This window comes from Camelina sativa, chromosome 3 (genome assembly GCF_030686135.1).
Source record: "Camelina sativa cultivar CO46 ecotype springtype chromosome 3, ASM3068613v1".
NCBI lineage: Eukaryota > Viridiplantae > Streptophyta > Magnoliopsida > Brassicales > Brassicaceae > Camelina > Camelina sativa.
This window is the reverse complement of record NC_141882.1, coordinates 28684572-28696654: the sequence shown is the minus strand read 5'-3', so window position 1 is coordinate 28696654 and position 12083 is coordinate 28684572. Positions and strand designations below refer to the sequence as shown.

Below are 12083 nucleotides of genomic sequence, written 5' to 3'. Positions count from 1 at the left end.
GTCATCAATATGCGACGTAAAGCTTGACCATACTTACGTGCCAAAACCATATATAGCTGCATAAGGTCTGAAGCAAGCAAAGGATGACTGTCTATGAGGTTTACTTCTAGAAGATATATAACCAGTAAAAAAAGAAAAAAAAAGAAAAAAAAAAAAGATATATAACCAGTTAATGTAGTCAAAACCGTCTAACGTCGTCTAACTCTGGTTAATAGTAGAACCGTATAATTTCATATATAGTCGCCACGGTTTACGATCGGGCGCCTAGCTAGCACCTACCTAAACTATGTTCTTTAGAATACTGATTTTAAAACTAATTCATGCACTCTTTGTCCCGTTAATTAAATATCCAATGTGAACCCAGAGAACAACTATTTTTTAGAGTTTGGTTGAAATGTAGACATTTGCCAACTACTAGTTGTCTTTATTTGTGTTGACATTCGTAATTCTAAAATGTTACATCCGAATAATGGTCCCGTTTATAATATTAATTGAGATGCTCGTACTTATCCTATTTAAGCCCTTTTTAGCCTTCTCTTATCCTTCTCACACTTATCACTATAAGGAAAACCAACTTGGACAATAGATTGAAGCCATGGATGACGAGAGAAACCACAACACATCTCCTTCGTCTTTCCCATATTTGAGCAAGCAGTTGGCGAGATCAACTCTCGAAGGAAGCGCCGACGTTCCCGTGGTTGATCTAAGCGTTTCTGATGAAGAGCTTTTAGTGCATGAGTTGACGAAAGCGAGCCAAGAATGGGGAGTTTTTCAGGTGGTCAACCAAGGGATTCCAACGGAGCTGATGCAGCAACTGCAAGTGGTTGGGAAGCAGTTTTTCGACCTCCCGGAGGCAGAAAAGGAAGCTATGGCCAAAGGGGAGGACTTCGAAGGATACAGGAGGAACTATCTAGAAGGTATTGAGGCTTGGGACGAACATCTCTTTCACAGACTCTCCCCGCCCTCAATCGTCAATTATGAATATTGGCCTAAGAATCCTCCCCAATACAGGGGACGTACATACCCGTATGAGTTATTTATTTGGAAACCAATCAGCAATAAGGTGGACTGGCTCATGTTTTTATATGTCTTCCTTAAGAAATTATTCGAATTTTAAAAGTTGGGTCTTAATGTGTGAATATATTGCGACGTGGCTGTTATAGGGAGGTGAATGAGGAGTACACAAGGCATATGAAGAAGCTAACGGAGAAAATTCTTGGTTGGTTATCAGACGGACTAGGGTTACCCTCCGTGGCGTTGTTGCAAAGTTTAGGTGGCGAAACGGCAGAGTATTTGATTAGGATTAATTACTACCCGCCGTCTCCAAAACCGGAATTAGCCTTAGGAGGCGCGGCCCACACCGATATAGGGGCAATCACGCTCCTCATCCCCAATGAGGTTCCTGGTCTACAAGTCTTCAAGGACGAACAATGGCTGGGCGTAAACTATATCAACTCCGCTTTGGTTGTTTTCATCGGCGATCAACTCATGGTCTCATTGACTGTTTTTTTTTCAATGTTATTATGTTATATATATATATATATAAAGTTTATTTATTAGAGTTGAGAATTGATTAGTGGATTTAATTAATTGCAGAGGATTAGCAACGGGAGGTACAAGAACGTGCTTCACAGACCAACGTTGGATAAAGAAAGGTTGAGGATTTCGTGGCCGTTTTTCGCTGCGCCTAGGGATGATATGTCCGTCGGACCTTTGCCAGAGCTTACCGGAGACGAGAATCCTCCAAAATTCCAGACTATAGTTTATAAAGACTATTTGAAGGAGACGATGAAAAACTGGGCGCTCGACAAGCTTTATAGCTTATAAAGAATCCTCTCTACTGAAAACCCTACAAACCCTTAAACAAGGAATCCCTCAATAATTTATGATCAACTGTACAAGTGTTCGTACTATCTGATTTCGTGTTTGTTTTATTTGTTTCCTTTTTGCTTTTTGTTTTTTCATTTTTCATTTTTGTTGTCGTCATTTTATTTGTTTCCTTTTTTGAGTTATGTTCAAATGATTATTGTTCTTTCTTCTTAGAGAGTTTCTGTAGATGATACACATCATAAATACGTGTGTGAGCGTATTTCTAAATGCGTATTCTGTAGTTTCTTCTCTGTAACATTTAAAACACTTTTAACAAAAAAAAACATTTAAAACAGAAAGAATACAGTTACACGTCATCTTTCGGACAATTTTTACAGACATTTCATCTTTAGAACCTACATCTATCTTAACATTTCTGAAATACAATTTGTGACGTTCTATTTTAACTATCAGGTCAGTTTTAAATTAAAGATTAAAACTCTATTTTACTAATCGAATCTTCATAAATTATAAATATTCGGTTCATTGCTACTTTCCTTAATAAATTAAAAGGTTACAATTATGTCTAATCGGAAATCATCTATATAACAATAGAATTTTTAGAAACATATTTAACACCATATTCCATAAATAGCGTATACTAATCCTCCCAAATTTTTGTTCCTCATATTTTTGGAAACTTATTATATATGTATTCATTATATATATTATATATAAATTGAAATATAAAGATTTACTTATTATATTTAATACTGCAGAACTTGCCTTAAACATTTTCGTTCACATATATATATATATATATATATATTTTAGGAACTAATTCCATATCAACAAAGATTTAAAAGCCACTTACAATGCAATCAAATATATTTTGCTTTCTCACAAAGATTTTATTATATATCACAACTAAACCTAATCTCTTTCATCTTATATTTATAATACATATATATATATTATATATATATATATATATATATATACATATCCACTTCATTTCCACGGCATCGTGTGAATTGGTGATATATATCACTCTATGTCACTCACAATGCTTTAGTTTTTTTTTTTTGTATTTTTGTTATGAAAGTGGATTTTGCAAAACCAAACGACTCTTACGTTTCAAGGTTTCTGTGAATTTTTTTTGTATCACTTGATTTTGTTTAATTGGTTTTCTTTTTCGTGTTTGTTTTTTAGTGTTTGTTGTTGTTCGTCTTTTTTTTTTCTTCCTTTGTTTGGTTTCTTTAGAACCCAAGATAGATCACAATTCAAAAACTCAAACTAACGGTGTTCCGCCAGATTCTCTTTTGGAGATATTGTGTAGTCTGAGTTTATTAGACCCGAAACTGAAAAACCAATCATTTGCCCACAGTTTAATATAATTATCACAACAGACAATTATACTTGAGGTTTGTTTCAGTTTGCTGGTCTAAGATCAAGTTACCAACAACTTGAGGTTGTTGTTTGTCTTCTTTTACTTTTTTTTTTTCTTTTAACTTGTGAAAAAAAACATTGTTGGACTGATTTTGGGTTTTAAAGACAATGAAGCCTCAAGAATAATGATGGTAGAATGAATGGTCGCACAAGAGTTTTTGAAGCCTCAAGATAGAAACACTTTGATTCTAAAGATTTAATAAAACACGAAATCAAAACCAATTCCACAAGAAAGGTCTTCGATTGAGTTTAGTTCTTTCATAATCTTTGGTAAATTATTCTAAAAATCTAACATTATTATAAACAAAACTTCAAAGAACAAAAATATATATATATATATACATGTATATATAACACTAAAACATTTTTATTAAACTAAAAAAAAACTAGAACTACACAAACTTATCTAAATTTTAAATAAAAAATTAAGAATAAATTAACCTGTGGTATTCCACAGGGTAAATCCTAATATATATATATTATACTAGTAGTCACTCCGTGCTACGCACGGATTTAGGTATTGGATATTTTTTTTTGTAATTTTGGAGATTATTAGTTTTGAAAATATTAATTAAATAAAAATATTATGTAAAATTTGAGATATGAATGTTGGTAAAATGTGTATCTTTCTATTTATAAGAGAAATTGTAGTTAAGAATGTATGAAAAATTTGTTATAAAATTGGATAATAAATGCACTAATCTTTATATCAATTAGGTAAATATAATTTATACTTTCTCCGGTTTTTACTTTTCGTTTAAGATTTTCTCACAAAAATATAAAAAAACTACTAAATTATCTGTTTTACCTTTTATTAATATATTTTATAAATATCTCATTGGTCAAAACTTTAAAATAGCAGATAGAAAACTGGTATATTCACCAAACATTTTCATTGAAATCCTAAAACGACAACTAAAAAAGAGATAGAGAGTATTTCATTGTTATAGGAGTCACATAAACTTTGTGAGAGTTACAAATATGCAATCATTACATATTAATATATTTTCTTATATATATAATATTTCTAAATATTATTATTAATCACTCATTGCATTACTATAAATAATATGAAAGTTACAAAAATGAGAGTTAGTACAACATATGGGATTTTTGAACAAAAAAAAAAGTACAACATATGGGATTGATGAGATAGAATAGAAAATTTAATAAAAAATGTGTCAGGTTTATAAAAATACATTATTGTGAATTAATAACTAAAATTGTCTATTGTTTTAAATATATATTCAAGAGTTATATATTATAAATATAGATCTATGAACATGCATCTTAGCTAATCAAATCATGAATTTAAATATATATACTCACTTCTCTCTTTAAACCAAAAAATATATATATATATATATATAAATTTATCTCTTTATCAAAAAATATATTCAATTCTCATTTAGTTATTTAGATATTAGATATTAAAATATACTTTAGTTTAATTTAAATGGAATGAAAATGAAATAAAATAATGTAATATCAAGATCATCTGAATTAACTATATTAAAGTGTGGAGAAAAAACAGCCAATTATTACTCGACATTATCCTATTCAACCCAAATATATATATTATAATCTTATATTCTTAAACTATTTAATCATCAAAATATTTGTTAAGCAAATATTTTAGTATGTAAATTCAATTGAATAAATTTGTTACACTAAAAATTAAAGAAACAAAATGACACTTGTGAAAGAAGAAAACATTAAATGACAATTTTTTGGAGCTTTTCAAAAGAAAACTTTACTTTATTATTAGATAGTATAATAGAGTAAGGTTTCTTTCAACTCTTACTCTAAGAATTTGACGCCCAACATCATTATATTAAAATTCTTCTAAAATAAATACACATAAAATTATTTATTTTCTTATATAAATATTTTAAAATGATTGCATAAATCATCAAAAGATGAACAATAGTAAAAATAATTTACATTTTTGGAAAACATATTCAAGACTTAGTAAGATAATATTTCTTCTAAAGTTAGGAACTTCCCAAAAACGGATGATCCGAATAACGATACTATTGTTACCGGTGTTTTGTTCTACGTTGGAGATTGAATAGAGGATAGAATAGAAAGGAAATGTTTTAGTTTTCACAATAAAGAGGATGTTTTTGTATGGTAATAGGTTGTTTTTAGAAAACTAAACTTTATAGAATGTTTGAGCCTAAGGATAAGAGATTGGAATCAAATATTAATGATCATAAATTGGTAAGTGTTTCAAAATAATAAGTTAAAAATGAGAAATAATATAAACAAAAATGAAAATTGAGGAAAATAGTGGGTATAAGGCAATGCATAAAATGATGATATTATTTCAAATCAAAACATAACTGATTATGTTCATAATTTATTCTGAAATTCCTAATATGAAAACTTATAAATTTTATGTAGTTCAAAAATACCATGACGTTTGAAATAATAAATGTGAATCGAACAAAATAAGAATTAGATCAAAATCATCTAACAATTTATGTAATTTTCTTGAAAGCAAGCTCAAATTTTTAATTTTATATAACCAATTTTAATTTACTTAAATAATACCTATCCACCATCTTACTTAAATTTGATTTCGTTTGTGCCCGTGAAAATTATATAAGATTTAAACACAGAAATTAAACCCAAGAATTCAAACTTATAAATTTTACGTAATGTTGGTATAGTTCCGAGATGAAACCAACCATAGACTGATATAAGGTGGCTTTAGATTCTTGGGGGGGAGAGGGTGGGGGCTGCATATGTTTCTGATTAAAGAAGACAGAAATGAAATGTAGATGGTCCTTTTTTTTTTTTATGGTTTTTTTTATTTTATTTTATTGGTCTGTAGTTAATTAGGTCTAAACTATAATTAATTATGTCCAAAAAAAAAAAGGTGTCAGAAATATAGTAAGCCAAGTGGTCATTTCCTTAGCAAAAGTTGAGAAACATTTTCTCATATTACATAAGAGTTTTTTTTGTTTTTTTGGTTTTGTGGATCTATAGTTAATTAGGTCTAAACTATAATTAATTATGTCTAAAGAAAAAAATACAGATGTCAGAAATATAGTAAATCAAGTGTCTATCTCCTTAGGAAAAGTTGAGAAAAACATTCTCATATTATATAAGATATCAGAAATTAAAACCTAACATTTTTGGAAAATTAAAAATTCTCTAAATACCAAAAGTTTTCCTAGGAAAAGGAGAATAAAATAGGGTTTCTTTGGCAATGTATCCAGTATCCATGTTCCAAAGTCGATGATTCACAGAGGCATTGTTGCATTTGCATGATGCTGTATCAATGACCAACCAGTCATGTCCGTTCTTCTCGTGGCTATATCTGCTCCGCCGGAAGACACCGAGTGTGCTCGGTCGTGGGAGAGAAGAGACGAAGCAAATTGAGAAGATACCCACTCATTTCCTGTATATGGGCTTTTTAGTTTTAGTTATGATTGGAGTCGAAGGTATAGATATATCTTTTTTTTTTTTTTGGTCAAAGGTATTCTGTATACATATACATATCACGTAAGATGCATGCTTTGAATCTTGATAACAATATAGCTACAATTATTTGATGTTTTGATTCAAGAACAAGTCAACTCACGCATCAAATCCATATACTAACAAATATATCACGGAAGTCAACGCTTTGTAATTTCAAGGAATATTACTATCGGCAGCGACCACGAGGTCATAAATCCAGAATTACCTTAGTTAACTTGTTCATTTCCAAAACTTCATTCACTCTTCGTTTTTTTTTTTACTACTAAAAGGTTCCCGTACATCTCCTCAAACCGGCGACCTCTCGACTTCGCCACCTCTCGACTTCGCCAGAAAATCTTTACTAATTGAGCTATCAACGCTTGGTAAAATTTATTCACTTCACCTTTTAAGAAAGAAAAAAAATAAAACTTTTTGTGTTTCTTTCAATGGAATTTACAGTACAGCTATTCCTTATACGTAAGTTGACTTGACTATAATGTTTTCAGATCTGATTCTAGAGCCTCTTCAACTCTACATCGTAAACCTATTGATTTATATTACTAGTGAGGTTCTAGTCTAATACACAAATTTATTAATCGTAACTTGAAAAACATCTAATAGGCTTGTAATTTTTTTTTTTTTTGAACAACCCTAGGTTTGTAATTAAACGTGACAATTTCTCCAAAATCTAAGGCCTCCATCCATTAAACTAATTGTGTTTGAAAATATGAATTAAAAGGTTTGAACCGGTCGTAGTTAAAAAAAATGAATCAAAAATTTCTAATTTTCCTTAATTGTTTATAGTTTATTAGAGAAATTAAGTTATTTGTAATTCTATTAATTCTGATGAAGATTTCAAAATGTTCATCAAATAAAATAAATAGAATGGTATCGAAATTAGCCAAAATTGGTTGATGTGATGCATTATTAATTTATTTTGTCATTGTATTATTTTGGTAGGGCATGACTCTGCAACTCACTTTGTTTATTTCTGTTTCTTTATTTACTTCGTTTGTTTCCACTTTTTTTTTTCTTTGTTTATATATTTGCCACCAATGCTTAGTTTGAACATTTCCACAACGCACACAAAATTTCGTAGGCAAAAATAAGAGTAATGTTACAATCACCAGAATAAATCTAATGTTGAACAAGACTTAGCCATCTTAGTTGACCAATACTTTGTTTAGGTCAATCTTTGCCCATCAAGACCAAATTACAATTGATGAACAATGTATAGTCCTCTCTGAATCAGAAAAGCACATATCACCCCCAAAAAAACATGAAGTTTCTTCATGGCTTTTTGCCCTTCTTGATCTTAGCTTTTGACATTTTTGAATTGGTGGTTCAAGCTCAAGATCAATCAGGTTCTTTACTCTGCTCTTTTTGTTTTCTTATTCTCCTCTGTTTTCATGAAAGCTTGATTACTAAGCAGATTAAGAAACTCTCTTTTAAGTTCGTTTCTTTGTCCATGAACAGGATTCATCAGCTTAGATTGTGGTTTGGTACCTAAGGACAGAACGTATGTGGAGAAGTCGACGAATATAACATACAGATCAGACAAAGATTACATCGACAGTGGATCGCCCGGGAAGATCAACGAGATCTACAGGGCACAGTTTCAGCAACAGACTTGGTCCTTGAGAAGCTTCCCTAAGGGTCAAAGAAACTGTTACAACTTCACCCTCACCGTGAAGCGCAAATATCTAATCAGAGCAACCTTTATCTATGGGAATTACGACGGTTTGAATCAACTCCCGAGCTTTGATCTTCACATTGGTCCTAACAAATGGACTTCGGTTTCAACCCAAGGAGTGACAAATGGTTCAATCCACGAGTTGATCCATGTCTTAACACAAGACCGTCTTCAAGTTTGTCTTGTTAAGACAGGGGAAACAACACCGTTTATTTCGTCCTTGGAACTTCGTCCTTTGAGTAATAACACATACGTCACACAAAGTGGATCGCTGATTGCGTTCGCAAGAGTTTTCTTTTCACCCACTCCATCGTTCGTCAGGTAAGGTTTTTGTAAATTTCTTGTTTTGCTCTTTGGTTTTAGGTTAACAAAAAGGACTAATTAAGGAGCCTCCTTCTTAGGTATGATGAGGACGTCCATGACCGAACTTGGACTCCATTCTTAGATAACAAAACTTCCGTGATAAGCACGGAAGCCTCGGTTGATACAAGTAACTTTTACAATGTTCCTCAACCTGTGGCGAAAACTGCTGCTGTCCCTGCAAATGCTACTCAGCCTCTGACCATCGATTGGACTCTCGACGACATCACTGCACAGTCCTATATATACATGCATTTCGCTGAAATCGAGAATCTTGATGAAGCTAATGCGACTAGAGAATTCAACATTACTTTTAATGGTGGCCGAAACTGGTACTCCTATTTTAGGCCTCCAAAGTTCAGTATAACAACTATATTCAATCCAGGAGCTGTGAGTTCTCCTGATGGGAAGTTCAATTTCACTTTCACAATGACCGGTAATTCTACTCTTCCTCCACTCATCAACGGTCTCGAGATTTATAAAGTCCTTAACATTGAACAGCAAGAGACAGACCAAGATGAAGGTAAGTTCTTGAACCCATTCTTCTACCAAAAGATATTTCTGTATTTTTATTTTTATAACATCGTCTGATTGATCAGTTTCTGCTATGATGGACATCAAGACAACATATGGATTGATGAATAAAAGATCTAGTTGGCAAGGAGATCCGTGTGCTCCTAATTTATATCGATGGGAAGGTTTAAACTGCAATTATCCTGTCTCTGAGCCACCGCGGATCATATCCTTGTATGTTTTGCTTGTTCATCGCTATTTCTTTAGTTTCGGGTTTATCACAAGTTCTAACTTTTGGATTATCTATTAGGAACTTGAGTGGAAACAATTTGACTGGTACAATAACATTTGGTATATCCAAGCTAACACAGTTGACAGTACTGTAAGCATCCAAACTTAAAAGTATATTGACTCTGCTTAAAACATAAATTGAATTTTCTGTTTAATGCGCAGAGATTTATCAAACAATGATTTATCAGGAGAGATTCCAGAGTTTTTTGCTAATATGAAGCTGACACTCATGTGAGCTTTTTATTGACTTATGCGTAACTTGGTTCTCGCTTGCTCTACTCTTTGTGTGCTGTTCTGAAAGATTCAGTGTCGTTTCATTTGCAGAAACTTAAGCGGGAACATGAAACTTAGTCGCTCAGTTCCAGAGCCTCTTCAACGAAAGATAGATAATAAATCTTTAATACTAATGTAAGGTTTTCAATTTTCATATTTTAATGGATTCATTCTCAACCTTTTTTAATGGCAGAAAAAGTAGTTTTGACTCATGTGCAACAGTGTCTACATATAGTGTCTAACCTTCTTTTTTTTTTTCATTTCACATCACCTTTACTGATTGCAGTAGAGATGGAACAGGAAAAAGTAGTAAAACTGTGGTTGCTATCGCAGCATCAGTGGCTAGTGTGTTTGCTCTGCTACTTATCTTGGCTATTGTTTTTGTCGTCATAAGGAAAAAACGGAAAACTAATGAAGGTATGACTAGTCTTGAAGACTAATGAAAATGAAACGTTGTTAGATTTTTATTCACTTCGTTTGGCATTTACAGCTTTAATACCCGTATCAGTCACTACCGGTACGGTTAAAAGTGAGACAAGATCATCCGGTTCATCAATCATAACGAAGGAACGCAAGTTCACTTATTCCGAGGTACTAAAGATGACTAAAAACTTTGAGAGAGTTCTTGGTAAAGGAGGGTTTGGAACAGTCTATTATGGAAACTTGGATGATACTCAAGTAGCTGTGAAAATGCTCTCTCATTCATCAGCTCAAGGGTATAAGGAGTTCAAAGCAGAGGTACTTTATCAAGAAATGGATCGGTTAGTCCAATTTATTTTTAAATTGGCATTAAGTTTCGCAATCATGAAAGGGTCACTTTGTTATCTTCATCAGGTCGAGCTTCTTTTGAGAGTTCATCACAGACATTTGGTGGGGCTTGTGGGTTACTGTGATGATGGAGATAACTTGGCTTTGATTTACGAATACATGGCAAACGGAGACTTGAGGGAGAATATGTCAGGTAAACACTTTAACATAAAAGACTCTTATTTAGTAAAATTTATCTCCTTCCACATTCTTAAACATTTAAATCTCGGTACAGGAAAACTTAGTGTCAATGTTCTAAGCTGGGAAACAAGAATGCAAATAGCTGTAGAGGCAGCACAAGGTGAACAAAATTATGACTTATTTTCTTTTCATGACACAACTTATCTTCTTATCTGGTTGTCTTAAAAGCAAGATTGACATAAACAATAACCATTTGTAACAGGATTGGAATATCTTCACAATGGATGTAGACCTCCTATGGTTCATAGAGATGTGAAACCAACTAACATCTTACTGAATGAGCGGTCTCAAGCAAAACTAGCCGATTTTGGACTCTCGAGATCTTTTCCGGTTGATGGTGAATCTCATGTTATGACCGTCGTTGCAGGAACACCTGGTTACCTCGACCCTGAGTGAGTGAACGAATCATTTTCGTTATACTAAAATTAGTAATGAAGAATTGTGAATTGTAATATCTCTCTCTCTCTTGTATGATTTTTCAGGTATTATAGAACAAACTGGTTAAGCGAGAAGAGTGACGTATACAGTTTTGGTGTAGTGCTATTAGAATTAGTCACAAACCAGCCTGTGACAGATAAAACCAGAGAGAGACCTCACATTACAGAATGGGTTGGATCCATGCTCACCAATGGGGACATCAGGAGTATTGTTGACCCAAAACTGATGGATGACTATGAAACAAACGGTGTTTGGAAGGTCGTAGAGTTGGCTCTAGCATGTGTAAACCCGTCTTCAAGCCGTAGACCGACGATGCCACACGTGGTGATGGAGCTAAACGAATGTCTGGCTTTCGAGATAGAAAGGAAACAGGGTAGTCAAGAGACGTACACAAAGGATTCTGTTGAGTTCAGTCCATCCTCTTTTTCTGATTTTGCTCCTAGAGCAAGGTAAATTGAAAAATCTTGTATGTGATGTGAAGCTAAAGCTATTGTCTTTTATAAAAATCTACTGTTCATATTGAAAATGTATAAGATAGCTCTGTAAATTTACCTAAAAAGTATTAGTCTCTATTATGTTTAACATTCTTGGAATCCAAGAAATTGATATGTATGGTATTAGTAGTCTGTGGTATAAGGGACGCCTTGAATCTTGGTAACATTTAAGAATAAGTAAACTCGTTAACAGTAAACTCACTAGTTTTCAAAATAAATGGTGATATAGATAATACTAGCTAGATTTCAAATTTTTAACGTCCTACCCAATAAAATACGATTTG

At 32.5% G+C, this 12083-nt stretch overlaps 2 protein-coding genes across 6 annotated transcripts; both read left to right on the top strand.

Moving 5' to 3' along the window:
• Window positions 1-517: 517 nt before the first annotated feature.
• LOC104778112 (putative flavonol synthase 5) lies at window positions 518-2186 on the top strand. 2 transcript variants are annotated; one of them, XM_087496349.1, is made up of 3 exons: window positions 518-1063; window positions 1164-1491; window positions 1597-2186. In XM_087496349.1, exons 1-3 carry the CDS (start codon window positions 978-980, stop codon window positions 1825-1827), a joined length of 645 nt encoding a protein of 214 aa, XP_087352475.1. In that variant the 5' UTR covers window positions 518-977; the 3' UTR covers window positions 1828-2186. The 2 variants fall into 2 exon arrangements, with proteins under 2 accessions (XP_087352475.1, XP_087352477.1); XM_087496351.1 differs by having other exon boundaries at window positions 563-1026; window positions 1597-2021.
• Window positions 2187-7743: 5557 nt separating this feature from the next.
• Window positions 7744-11889, top strand: LOC104778111 (putative LRR receptor-like protein kinase At1g51890). Of its 4 annotated transcripts, none has more exons than XM_087506991.1 (13): window positions 7744-8093; window positions 8206-8743; window positions 8824-9305; window positions 9405-9529; window positions 9606-9677; window positions 9749-9817; window positions 9911-9994; window positions 10146-10276; window positions 10350-10597; window positions 10694-10820; window positions 10902-10967; window positions 11070-11259; window positions 11350-11889. In XM_087506991.1, exons 3-13 carry the CDS (start codon window positions 9300-9302, stop codon window positions 11756-11758), a joined length of 1527 nt encoding a protein of 508 aa, XP_087363117.1. In that variant the 5' UTR covers window positions 7744-8093; window positions 8206-8743; window positions 8824-9299; the 3' UTR covers window positions 11759-11889. The 4 variants fall into 4 exon arrangements, with proteins under 4 accessions (XP_087363117.1, XP_010500783.1, XP_019099485.1 ...); XM_010502481.3 differs by having other exon boundaries at window positions 7800-8093; window positions 9382-9529; XM_019243940.2 differs by having other exon boundaries at window positions 7806-8093; window positions 9382-9529; window positions 10694-10967.
• The last annotated feature ends 194 nt before the right edge of the window (window positions 11890-12083 follow it).

Coding starts and splice junctions, on each gene's coding strand:
- LOC104778112 (XM_087496351.1), top strand. CDS start 596: ATGGATGACGAGAGAAACCACAACACATCTCCTTCGTCTTTCCCATAT. Junction 1,027..1,163: donor TACAGGGGACGTACATACCC/GTATGAGTTATT, acceptor TGGCTGTTATAG/GGAGGTGAATGAGGAGTACA. Junction 1,492..1,596: donor TCATCGGCGATCAACTCATG/GTCTCATTGACT, acceptor AATTAATTGCAG/AGGATTAGCAACGGGAGGTA.
- LOC104778111 (XM_019243940.2), top strand. CDS start 8,009: ATGAAGTTTCTTCATGGCTTTTTGCCCTTCTTGATCTTAGCTTTTGAC. Junction 9,530..9,605: donor CCACCGCGGATCATATCCTT/GTATGTTTTGCT, acceptor ATTATCTATTAG/GAACTTGAGTGGAAACAATT. Junction 10,968..11,069: donor AGCTGTAGAGGCAGCACAAG/GTGAACAAAATT, acceptor CATTTGTAACAG/GATTGGAATATCTTCACAAT.